This window comes from Salmo salar, chromosome ssa14 (assembly GCF_905237065.1).
Source record: "Salmo salar chromosome ssa14, Ssal_v3.1, whole genome shotgun sequence".
Lineage (NCBI taxonomy): Eukaryota > Metazoa > Chordata > Actinopteri > Salmoniformes > Salmonidae > Salmo > Salmo salar.
Genome location: NC_059455.1, coordinates 62,086,398 through 62,099,835, shown reverse-complemented (window position 1 = coordinate 62,099,835; position 13,438 = coordinate 62,086,398). Strand labels below are relative to the sequence as shown.

The 13,438-nt window shown below is 43.3% G+C and overlaps 1 protein-coding gene across 1 annotated transcript; it reads right to left on the bottom strand.

Moving 5' to 3' along the window:
• Nucleotides 1-148: 148 nt before the first annotated feature.
• cap1 (Cap1 CAP, adenylate cyclase-associated protein 1) lies at nt 149-10,582 on the bottom strand. Its single transcript, NM_001140084.1, is given in 13 exon segments — nt 149-1,418; nt 1,525-1,668; nt 1,863-1,945; nt 2,029-2,152; nt 3,075-3,250; nt 4,746-4,923; nt 5,411-5,516; nt 5,661-5,746; nt 6,117-6,260; nt 6,606-6,683; nt 6,817-6,917; nt 7,169-7,270; nt 10,500-10,582. Coding segments are annotated over 12 exon segments (1,404 nt in total). The 5' UTR covers nt 7,269-7,270; nt 10,500-10,582; the 3' UTR covers nt 149-1,334.
• Between the last annotated feature and the right edge of the window lie 2,856 nt (nt 10,583-13,438).

Sequence of the window (13,438 nt, the reverse complement as noted above, 5' to 3'; positions counted from 1 at the left end):
TTAGTGTTGGTTTACCCAGCTCTCCTTGTGAAAAGTGATAAACAATGGTTCTCTAGGAAAATTAGCCAAACATAAGGGCACATCACACGAATCCCCCCCGCATTCCATATTTCGCCTGAAGCAGATCGAAAAAAAAATCACCCAAGACTGATTTCTTATAATTATTTTATTGCAACATTTGTCTTCCTCCAGTACTGATGAGCAAAATGTTGATTCTTGACCCAAATAAAGAGGCAAAAGAAACTCCACAGAGCATGTCCGCTACAACAGGATAACCACAGATGTAGACGAGTGGCTAGGTGGGTTGATGTGTAGGTGATGGCGACAGTGGAGTTAAGACAACTCTAGCATTAAAAAGAAATGTCTATACAGATCATTACAACAGTCATTCAGAGCTTAAGGGAGGTAACCCAAACTTAGTCAATAATGATTCTTCTAGAGTATGTTTGTCTTGTCTATCTCTAGAACCACTCACTTCCAGCTTTTGCTGAAGTGAAGTCACACTCACCACATACTTCCCTCTTTCTTTGCCACCATTCACCTCCATATGTCTCAATAATATGGAATGTTCATTTAAAATGCTAAAGGGAATGTCTTGGGAACTAAACTTTTTTATTTTTCAATATTCTTTTCAGCATTTTGATTGTATTTCTTTTTTTAAAGACAGTGATCCTGCACACAACTCGTCATTTCACCAATTTAAGAGCAATGACATCTCATAGTTAATCAATCCCTATGAAATGTTAATAACATCGTCAAAGTTGGAAGTGATAGCATTGTCATCTGTAAAGAGGGGTTGGTTGTACATGTGCTTCACGGATGAATTGCATAAATGAAACAAACCGCCGACCCCTAAAACACCTGCCCCCCCTGACCAGAGGGGAAACGGAAACCCTATTAAATGATTGGTTGAAGGAGACAGGAAGCATAGCCTGATAGGCATAGGAGTTAAAACCACAGAGAAGGTGTGATAAATAAACATAATAGCGGGAGCCAGGCTTCTATCATTTGCTGGAATGTACAGATCAAATCAGAAATGATCCTGGTTGTTGGCAAACTCATTTGAATGCGCTCACTGGCCATGAGGATAACCAAATCGAATAACATGCTGCTCCCTGCAATTGGCTGAAGGAACGCTCCAGATAAAGCAAGCAGTCCTCTCATTGGCTGAAGGAAGAAACAGCTAAAGCTGTGATTGGCAGATAGGGAGAAAAAAAAATGTTGGGCTAGGTTGGCATCTCAGTCTACTTTGTGGTTTGGTTAGCTGGTTGGTCGGTCTATCAGTCAGGTAGGCATTTGCAAAGGGGAGGCTGTTACGAGTGCTGGCTGCCCCTCTATCCAGCGATCTCGGTACAAGTGGTGACTAGCTTCTTGCCATCCCAGACAGTCTTGAACTGCTCAGGAACAGGGATCTCAGTCTGAGAGAGACAAAGGAGAAAATGTTAGTTTATCATCAACATAACACGTATTACTATGTCATATAATGCCACTAGACGCCCCAAATTCCCCCATAGATGTACTTACATAGTCTCCGTCTTTACCAGGTACCAGCACGTTCATCTCTGAGCTCTTGGCGCTGACGATCTCACACTCCAGCGAATCTTTGCTCAGGTACACGTGGCAACCGTCAGTCTTGTTGATGGAGATGGTGGGCACCTTGCCCAAGACCTGAACACACCAGAATGTCACGTCCACATAGTCACAAATAGAGACTTTTAATATGTAAATGGTAATGAGACAAAAGCTGATATGATCTTCTGTTGTCACCGTTGTGCGATAAGGCCATGTCTACTGCCTTTTAATGACCAGGCCTTTTCACACCGTGTCCATTTCCACATGAATCACATTTTAGAAATACACACCTGGACCTTGACATCCCTGCAGTTGATAACCTCGATAATGCCCACAACATCGTCAAAGACCAGGCCCAGTTTCTTACAGTTGTCTGCAAGAAAGGAATCATATAAACAAATGCCCTTCGTTGACCTTTTCATTTGTTCACGCGCAGGAACATGGGTCTGCCCTTACCTAAAGTGATGGAGTTTATCTTGCCCTTGATCTGCAGGGTGCTGTTGTTACACTTGAAGGCGTAGACCACTTGCTTGAGCTCTGTGTCGCTGATCACCAGGCCCTGGGCACCCTCCTGGTTCTCCTATAGGTCATCACACAGGAGGGAGAGTGGTTAGGGAGAAAATATACTGGCTTGGGGCTGTCATGATCAGTGCGTGCTAAACCCGTGCATTCAGTTTTCAGCAGCAAACCAACAGTCCACTTATCATGAGTTCACTGTAGTGGAAACTCTGCTTATATAGTAGATATTTTGATAGTACAAATATTTATAAACCACTGGCCTTACTATGACCCATATAAAGTCTTTAGAATTGGGTGCACCAAGTAAACCACATGGAGTTATGCACACCACTGTTTGGAAACACTTCCATGTTGCATATGTTGGGAAACACAGCTAAGTCCTTAAAAGTAACTGTCCATTGTTTCCAGATTTGTATGAAAAATGACCAATCATTTATTAAAATATGATTCAAATAGTCTTCCAACAATGGTAATTAAGTAGGTTAAAAAGCACCTTTCGGTGTTGGGATGTGTGGGCGTACCCCAAAAACAGAACGGTATGGGCGTATAACGGTGATAAAAATATTAACGCGAGTAGACCGCTGATTGGCCAGCTCATACTCTTCACAAGGATGACATCATCCTCTGAGGAAATAGCATTTGTTTTTGAAGGTTTGTTTCAAATATTTCTATTATTTTTTCTCCAATTTATGCTTTGGCCACAGATACAAGTATAGGATGAGTCAACAACATTATTTGGATATGAATTAACAAAATAAGAACTTAAAAAGTGAGATATTCACTGGACAGTTACTTTAAGGGGCTGTGGAGAGAGAACATTGCCAAGAAGAACCTTTTTCCTATAGGAGGAACTGACTGTCAGAGAAGCAGATGTGGTGCACTGATGAAGCTCTCTGGGCCTGTTTGTCAGTCTCTGTTTCTCTCTGGCTCTACCATCCATGCCCCCACTGCTGAAGCTACACTACTTTTCCAATCCAGCTCACCACTTTCCACTTTTTGCCATCAAGCTCCAGAACGGGGGGCAGCTTGCGAGAGGCGGCGGCGGCGACAGCCGGCTTGGAGGTAGTGAAGGGCTTGGGCCCTGTGCGCACCGGGCCGGTCTGAGTCCTCAGGTTGGGGTTCTTGTGAGTCATCTGGTCTTTGGGCACGTGCTTCAGGCCTTGGGACATAAAGTAATAAAGGTACGAGAGGGGGAACACAAACATTTACATTTTAGTCATTTACCAGATGCTATTATTAGAGTAACATACAGTAAGATCGTTGAGACAGTTATAATATTTTTTTTTATTTATATATATATATATATATATTTTTTACCTTTATTTAACTAGGCTAGTCAGTTAAGAACAAATTCTTATTTTCAATGACGGCCTAGGAACAGTGGGTTAACTGCCTTGTTCAGGGGCAGAACGACAGATTTCTTACCTTGTCAGCTCGGGGATTCGATCTTGCAACTTTTTCGGTTACTAGTCCAACGCTCTAACCACTAGGCTACCCTGCCGCCCACATGGTGGTACTGTGCTGGTAGACAAGGAGAAATGCCCTCCTGTACTCCCTGTTCACCCACAACTGCGTGGCCAAACACGACCCCAACACCACCATTAAGTTTGCTGATGACAACAGTGGGAGGCCTGATCACCGACAATGATGAGACAGCCTATAGGGAAGTCAGAGACCTGGCAGTGTGGTATGAGGACAACATCTCCCTCAAATGTGAGCTGATCGTGGACTACAGGAAAAGGAGGGCTGAACAGGCCCCCATTAACGTCAACGGGTCTGAAGTGGAGCGGGTCGAGAGTGTCAAGTTCCTTGGTGTCCACATCACCAACAAACTATCATGGTCCAAACACATCAAGACAGTTGTGAAGCGGGCACGACAACACCTTTTCCCCCCTCAGGAGACTGAAAAGATTTGTCATGAGTCCCAAAATCCTCAAAAAGTTCTACAGCTGCACCATCGAGAGCATCCTGACCGGTTGCAGCACCGCCTGGTATGACGACTGATCGGCATCCGACCGTAATTTGCTACAGGGGGTAGTGCGTACGGCCCAGTACATCACTGGGGCAAAGCTTCCTGCCATCCAGGACCTATATACTAGGCGGTGTCAGAGGAAAGCCCATAAAATTATCAGACACTTCAGTCACCCAAGTCAGACTGTTCTCTCTGCTACCACACGGCAAGCGGTACCGGAACACCAAGTCTAGGACCAAAAGGCTCCTTAACAGCTTCTACCCCCAAGCAATAAGACCTCTGAACAATTAATCAAATCGCCCCCCCTCCCTTTATTTTTACACTGCTGCTATAAGCTGTTTATTATCTATGCAAAGTCACTTTATAAATGACCTCTAACTTGTACCCCCGCACATTGACTCGGTACTGGTACACCCTGTATATAGCCTCGTTATTGAGAGTAGGCTGTCATTGTAAATAAGAATTTGATCTTAACTGACTTGCCTAGTTAAATAAAAAAGTAATGTCCTTGTGTTTGTATTTTTTTACATATTACACCTGTTCTATTCAGCTCATCAAATTTGGTTTACATAACGGGTGGCCCTGGACAATGAATCTAAGGGCTGGGGTTCTCAAAGTACTTCTTAATCAATTGAGCTTCTGAATCTTGAGAACTTTTGAGGATTCATTATTCAACACCTACCCTTGGTGACGTCAGCTCCCTTGTTGAGGGAAGCGAAGAGGGCGTTACGGGTGTCTGGTCCCTGTTCTCCGCTGCCGCCAGACGACCCGCTGAAGTCCATGGGAGGGGGAGGAGGTCCGGGGGGAGGAGGACCGGCACGGGGAGGAGGAGGAGCTGCAGAGGCCGAGGCTACTGGACCCTGGGATGGACAAAAACACACAGCACATTGGTTATACACATGCCTCGACATGGTCGTTTCCTGCTCTTAACAACTTGGTCTAATTCAATAAGGCACAATTGTTTGAATTGTGCAGATAGGAAAGGGCTGACGCGTAACAAACACATCGGTGGTTTTACCTTTGCCCTCTTATCACACAAAGCCTTCTTGTTGCACAACATTTGACAACCGAGTGCGACGTTTAGTTCTGTGCTGATAGAAAAGTCAAACGGAGCCCAGTCTGACGATTCCATATTCCACATGACAGATCTTCATGCATGTTGGATAAACATAATTAGAACCTTTCTATACGGAAACGTTCCACTTCCCTAAATAAGCCGTTGTCATTATTTTAGTCGTATGGTAACGGTTAGGATCACCCCCCCAGCACTACGTCTGTTGAAGCTGATGAAGTGTAGCCGTCCTGTACTGACATGAGGAGAGAGATAGTAAAGTTAAAGGGACTTACACTCTTGCTCCAGGCCAGTCCGGTGGTGTGGTGCTGTTTGATGTAGTTCTGCAGCTCAGTCCAGATAGACAGGTAGGCCTTCACCCAGTCCACATGCTTCTGGTCCCTAAGGTGTAGGACACAAGGCAATTGAATTGAACACAACAGGAGGGAGACCAAAAGATGAAGAAAACATACAGTATCGAACTATGAGAGTGTGGAGCTTAACTACATAGGAGTTAAGTTAAAGGACAGACAGCAGAGTCCTTACTTCTCCTTGTAGTCCTTGAGAACCCGGTTGGTGTAGAACTGGGCAGCATCCTGCATCTCCTTCACATAGGGACCTGGCTTTGGAGCCTGGAAGAGTAAGCGCATCATAAGAACATTGCAGGAGAGTTCTTGCTCTTCAAACAGTGTGATGGCTTACAATGGTTTTTAATGTTGCTTCCACTGGCATACCAAGGTCTAGGTTTGCCTTTGTCTGTTATTCATCAGATTACAATGCAGAAGGTCTCATTAATATTCATTCATCAAAATGATAATTATAATTCCATAGTTTTAACAATGATGCACTGTTACTAGACGAACTTTGTTAAAATTTCACTGCCAAAAAAACGTCTCAGACTTCTACAGAATGAAAGACGTGTTTGTTTCCGGCAACTATACACTGCCCACACACACACTGGTGGCGGTGGCAATGTCAAGCCCCTCCTCTCCCTTCCCTCACCATGGCGACCCAGCCGAGGGCAGGCACGCTCTCGCTGACGGCCGAGAGGTGGTTGAAGAGGGGCGAGGAGCGGTTCTGCTCGCGGAAAGTCTGCACCTGCTGGATCACTTTGGAGACGGGGGCCAGGAGAGCAGTCAAGGATGCCTATAGAGGGAAAATAACCATGGCTTAAATCATAACATCCTAGAGATGCAAAGAAACAAATGTGTTTGTGCCTGATGACATAATTTTATATAATCGAAGTGTCAGCCAGGGTGGAATCGCATGAGTAAAAAGGCAATGAATTACATGAGGCAAGAAACATTTAGGGAAACCATGCTATGGCATTGGAATTAGTTGACCCAATTGCTACACTGCTGATTCATTGCCAAATCATCCGTTAATGAGACAATTACAGTATATCCACTGTTCAGTTGATCTAAGGACTTATTCTGCTGAAAAGTGTCATGTTGAGGGTCAAGGGGATTGATGATGGATGAACCAACTCACATCAGAGGGTTTCTGGGAGCAGGAGGAGGTGACCAGGAGCTGTCTCTGACAGGAGAACGCCTGCTTCATCATGTCCGCCTGAGAGAGGCGGGGAGAAATTAGAAAAGATCCAGGTTTGGTTAATTGTATCCTACACGTCCACTGATAAGCATGACAGGAGACGTGATGAGCATTCCTAGCCAGCTTTTCCCTCTAGTGCAATTCAACTTACATGCTTCTGGACATCGCCCCCTATCTGCTGGCTGAGGGTCATGTACTGGCCAACAGATCCGGTGATGATGCCATCATAGGCCTCCACGTACGCTGCCACAACTGCAAGGAATGGGTGGCAACAGGGAGAAAAGTCAGATACCAACGTTTATGGGTTATGTTTGTTCTGCTTGTGAGTCATGTTTTAATTTTACCTCCATTATCTAAGACAAAACAAACTATGATAACTGGTACTGTGGACGGTTCTTTAGCATTATTAGGACCTGGACTCGCAATTCCATCTCAGTCTTTCCATGATTTCTAGCATTCATGTTTGTGTAAAATGGGCTACAATATGGAAAACTCCAGGTTACCTCCATCGCCTCCTGCAGAGCCACCTCCATCGCCCGACACGGCCTCCAGACGACCCACAGCCACCTCCAGCCGCTGCACCAGACTTGCCAACTCTGCCATTCCTGGGGAGAGACGACACATCAGCTGAGGGGGTTCAGTGGTCACTGCTTGTTTACTGACAACGTATCACTAGCTGTCATTGACAGCAAGTGGGTTTGACTGCAGAATTAGTGACGGGGACATTCTCCCCCACCATTTGGCTGCTCATTTAAAGTTTAAGTTGCATTAGTAGGCCTACTTGTCTCGGCATGTTAGCCTATAGCTTGTCATTCCGTCAAGTCATACACTGTCTATTAAAAATAGGCAGCCTACAGCAATTTTGCCAATAAAATCTGAGATTGTGGCCATAGATACAACTGAACAACAAAAAAATGAGGAAGATTTAACCTTTTTTTTTTTTTTTTTACTTTAACCCAACTTGTGGTTATAAAAAATAATAATAAAAAAATAAAAAGAGGCCTGGAATGGGTTTGGGGGACATGTCAAGACCTGCTGAGTACAGGTATGCAGGTAATAAGACAGCCCTTCCCTCTCTGATATTCCCATTCCCCAATACCCAACCCATATTACATGAAAGTAACCACTCATATATTCTCAACAACAGTCCTCTGTGTTGACAAAGTGTTAGATCTCTACTGTTGTGAAATGCCCTTGCACGACCCCCCCCCCCCCAGGACTAGAGGCTGACATCGCATAACAGAAACCAGATCCCCTGTTCATCTGAGTGAGTGTCAGGTACTGTCACCTGAGTGGAAACACAAAAGACCTCACCTCATTAATGACAGTGGATCCATGTCGCTCTATTCTGCTGGGATAATCCCCTCACCATTCACTTTCCCAGAGGAAAATGTTGCTTGTGACATAGGGCGGGGTATGCTAAACAAATGATTCAATGGCTTTTGATTTGGTTGGAGAGGAACCTTTGAGCCTCTAATTCAAGGTCTTGTTCATGTTTGAGAAAAACATGCAGGCCCACTTGTTTTATGGGGAGCAGATGACAACGGCAATAAGCAGACACCATGACATTAACCATTAACTTCACTAGGGTAGGGGGCAGCATTCGGAATTCTGGATGAAAAGCGTGCCCAAATTAAACTGCCTGGTACTCGGGCCCAGAAGGTAGGATATGCATATTATTAGTAGATTTGGATAGAAAACACTGACGTTTCTAAAACTGTTTGAATGATGTTTGTGAGTATAACAGAACTCATATGGCAGGCAAAAACCTGAAAAAAAAATCCAACCAGGAAGTGGGAAATCTGAGGCTTGTAGTTTTTTCAAGTGATTGCCTTCACAGTATACAGTGACTTAGGGTTCATTTTGCACTTCCTAAGGCTTCCACTAGATGTCAACAGTCTTTAGATCGTTGTTTCAGGATTCTACAGTTAACAGAGAGCGAACGAGAAGGCCGGGAAGTTGGTGACTCAGAAAATAATATGACTTCAGTGGCGCACATTCACGTGAGAGATAGCTGTGTTCTATTACATTTCTGAAGACATTGGAATCGTCCGGTTGGAATATTATTGAAGATCTATGTTAAAAAGGCCCTAAAGATTGATGCTATACATCGTTTGACATGTTTCTACGAACGTAAATAAAACTTTTGACTTTTCGTCGTGAACTTTTCAGCGCGCTTCCTACATTTGGAGTAGCTTACTGAACGCGCAAACAAAAAGGAGGTATTTGGACATAAATGGACTTTATCGAACAAAACAACATTTATTGTGGACCTGGGATTCCTGGGAATGCATTCTGATGAAGATCAAAGGTAAGTGAATATTTATAATGCTATTTATGATTTTAGATGACTCAAATGGCGGGTATCTGTATTGCCTGCTGTTTTCTGAGCACTGTACTCAGGTCAGCCAGACAGGTGTGGAGGTAATTTATGATGTTTTTATGTATGCAGTCACAGCCAAAATGTCCCCATGGGGATAGACATCTCTGCACACCATACCTATCCTTGACCTACATGTATGGGCTAGGCCTGTGCTTGGAAGATTGGGTCCACCAGCCCTCATATAGCCCGAGTTCAACTTTTCTTTTACTTCCTTGTTGCAATGTCAGTGCCATGCCTCAACCTAGGCCTGCTCCTGTGGTTAAAGTAGGATGGGTCAACTTTTATTGCTTATATGGACAGTTAGAAAACAGTGCTTAAAGTGCACTTGGAAAGTAGGAAGTAGTCTTATTGCAAACTCCAGCAAAACATCTGTTTTCCAAAGGCAGTGCATGTTTCAAGCGTATTGTATTATTCAAGGGCCCTCTAAGCACATTGGCAATGCCACATTGTTTCCCCTTTCAGCATGGATCAGGAACTATGAATGATGGATTGAAGTAGGTTAGCTACACATTTCGCCAACAGCCTCGGCGTAGAGCGCGCTTAAGGTGCGTTCAGACATAAAGGGAAAGGCACTTAGGCGCAGTCTGCTGTGTGTTCTAGTCTGGGATAAAAATAAATAATAGAAAACAGGTCATTTCTGCTTTAGTGAGGAATAAGTAGGGCAAATATACCCCGGCGTCTTGCGCCTACCGGTATCCAGAGCCATACAGTTTTTGGGATGCCCAATGTTCCATCTAGCTATCATCGCTAGGTAGCTAACGAAGCACTGCTAATCTTTACAAACCGATGACAATGATATTGGGACTCGGCCGAGGTAGTTAGCTATAGCTACCAAGCAACAACGAAACAACTAAGGTTAGTTGTGGCTTATTCATTATGCCGATTATGTTGCAAAACGTTTCTCAAACGGAAGCAAACGAAACGGGGATGAATCTACCTGAATTTGTCCAATAGAAAGTCTAGCTTTGTTTCGTTCGGTTCGTAAACTGTAACGTTAACGGTTTATGTAATGAATACACCATTTTATATGAAAAAGGTTGTTTAGCAAAGTTAACAACTACCAGTTAACGATTTATTCAGGCAGATAGAGTCCCGAATTCGACCAAAATACTAATGGGCAAAAATACTCCCGTCCCTCTGTTTAGGCATTTCCTGTATTTTCTTGCACACCCCTCCCTTGTTGCACTAGTCTGCAAAAATGAATAAATTCACATCTGGATTGAAATATTAAATACATCAAAATACTGCAACCATGGAATAAATGTCTTGTTACTACAAATTGACATCAGCCAGCAATCTACCTAGCATCACGCTAAATCATAATTTCTGAACGATCAATGCAATGGAGTCAGAGGCGCATTATGACACGGACTAGTGTGCACTTTAAGACAATTTAGGAGGAGTAATATAAGGTAGCATATGCCCGAAGAGTTATAAAACGTCATCCTTACCTGCTAACTTGGACAAGCAGCACTGATTAGGTATTTAATCACCGTCTATGGGAGAGTGCCGAGCTAGCGGACTGACTGCTCTGCCTATTCTTCCTGTATGAGTGTAGCAGTTCCCAGCTGTCACCGCGCGGCGTTTCCGCCCTTATTCGCGCAACCATTCCTTTCCCTTATAAGGAGAAGAGAGTGAAGATAACTGAAAGACAACACAAAACATCTTCCTTCCTCCTCTTCTGAAGTAAACATGTCCTCCCACTTTCTGGTCTCAGTTGCAATTCACAATATCTGTCATTGTTCCAAACACAGTATGTCCCGATGCCCTATAACTGTGATACATTGCTCACTATATCATACTGTATATCAGCGTCTGGTTGTAGGGTAGGCCTACTGATGTGACGTCCATACTCACTCTACCCCTCAGCCTCACCACAACTTGACAGTCAGCACAATTTGGGGCCAGTTTTGAGTACCTATATAATGGAGGGGGTTCAGTCAACCACACGTGCTTGATTAATGATCTTGCCAGTGAGACCTGAAGGATTGTGCTAGCTCCCTGGTCAGAAGCAATGCCTAGGCTTTATATCAGCGGGCTAACACAGTCTTGTGGTGTACAGACAACCGAGTTCAAACCCAGACGGTCACATTGGTGCTGTGACCTGGATTCAGTCAGTTGATGCCGCCAATAACAGGTCATTGTGGAGAGGAGACCTGCAGAGTGATGACCAACCTTGTCTTTAACCTGAAGAGGTCAGGTCTAAACTCAGAAGGCATTGAGATAATCAGCTTTATTTTGAAATGTTTTTTTTTTTTAATTGGCCAACAGCCTTGTTGAACCCGGTTGCAAACCCAGTCAACCAGAAACACACATCCAGATTATAAATCCCCACTGCCCTTCTCAGCATAGGCTGCCATTAGTAATGGCCATCAAATATATTTATTCAGTGTCACAGCCAGTCACCTGACAGTGAAAGGCTGCCATTAATTAATTGATTTGCTTGGTGTTAGTATTTTCATGGGTGGCAAGCAATTGGTTAATAAACATTTGTTGCAAGTGGTGTGTGAAATAGTTCTCGTCTGAATACTTCTCTGTTGAGTTGCTGTTTCAGATGAGGGGATCGCAACACACAACCGAAATAATGGCAGTGTTTGCGAGCATTACCCAGTGGTGGAAAAATAACCCAATTGTCATAGTTAAAGTAAAGATACCTTAATAGAAAGTTACTAAAGTAAAAGTCAGCCAGTAAAATACTACTTGAGTAAGTCTAAAAGTATTTGGTTTTAAATATACTTAAGTATCAAAGTAAATGTAATTGCTAAAATATACTTAAAATGTAAAGTATAAATCATTTAAAATTCCTTATATTAAGCAAAGCAGACAGCACCATTTTCTTGTTTTCAAAATGTATGGATAGCCAGAGGCACACACTCCAACACTCAGACATTATTTAAAAAATATTCATGTGTTCTCTTGATTAGTGCTTGAATTTGACCATTTTCCTGTCCTGCTAAGCAATCAAAATGTAATGAGTACTTTTGGGTGTCAGGGAAAATGTATGTAATAAAAAGTACATTCTTTTCTTTAGGAATTATTATTTAACTAGGCAAGTCAGAACAAGAACAAATTCTTATTTACAATGACGGCCAAACCCGGACGACGCTGGGCCAATTGTCCCTGTGCTATGGGACTCCTAATCACGGAGGATGTGATGTAGCGAAGTAAAAGTTGTCAAAAATATAAATAGTAAAGTACAGATACCCCCAAAAAACGACTTAAGTAGAACTTAAGTATTTTTACCCCACTGGCATTAGCGACTATGCAAACTGACTGATCTACAAATCCCCTTGCATCCAAATAACTCATTGTACATCAGTCAGTCCATCCATCCATTTAGTCAGTGATCAGACTGTGGCATTGATACTCTCAAGCACCAATGTTTGTTAGTCCACCATTCAATCTCTGATGTGAGTTAGATTTAAAGACATGCATGCTCTGGAACTTTGGCAGCTACTTCATTTTTTATTTATTTTTTCTCTCTAAACCTCTGGGTTGAATGTGTCAATGTGAAGTTCCTACAGGCATAATCTCTGAGCAGAATTACTGTTTAACCTTAAATTTGCCAATAAATACCTAGTTTGAAAGCAAATGTTTTTCTGGAAGCCGTTTCCCCAACATGGACCAGCCCCCTAGCAATTTGAGTTCTAGCTAATGAGCTTCAGCCTCTCACCATTTGAGTGACAGCTAGTAAGATGCAGCAGAATGAGAGAGAGTGAGCAATGTTGTGGTGCACACATCTGCACATACTGTATGTGACAGTACATTTTTGCGGACCACTTTTGGCTAGTGAGCGCTACATTCAGAACTACTGGCTAAAGAGTATACAAAAGTAATAGATCATCTCTATCGCATTACTGACTGGGTATTCAAAGCTGTTAAGTCAACACTTAGTGGTGAGGTGATTAGACAGACTTACACACTGCACCCGGTCTAGTCTATAGAGAGATCAAAGTCAAGCAGGCGGAATAACATTAATGAGACCAAAGGCGGCCATCATCATCTAAGATGGCTTCATCTCATCAATTAGTGTTATGGCGCACTAAAGGGGAACAACAGTCCGTAATGGTCAGCAATAAAAGAGAATGAAATCTGTAAGTGGCAACAGAATAGATAGCTGTGTAGTAGTGTATGCCATTACAGCAGCATTTCCCAAACTCGATCCTCTGGACCCTAAGGGGGGCATGTTTTGGTTTTTGCCCTAACACTTCACAGCTGATTCAAATGAGCAAAGCTCGATGATTAGTTGAATCAGCCGTGTAGCGCAAGGGCAAAAACCAAAACGTGCACCGAGTTTGGGGAAACCCTGCATTACAGTGTTGTTTTCTCAATGGGTCACAGTTGATCTCGCCTGAGTCAGAGAGTTAAAGACTTATTTAGACTTGTTGTG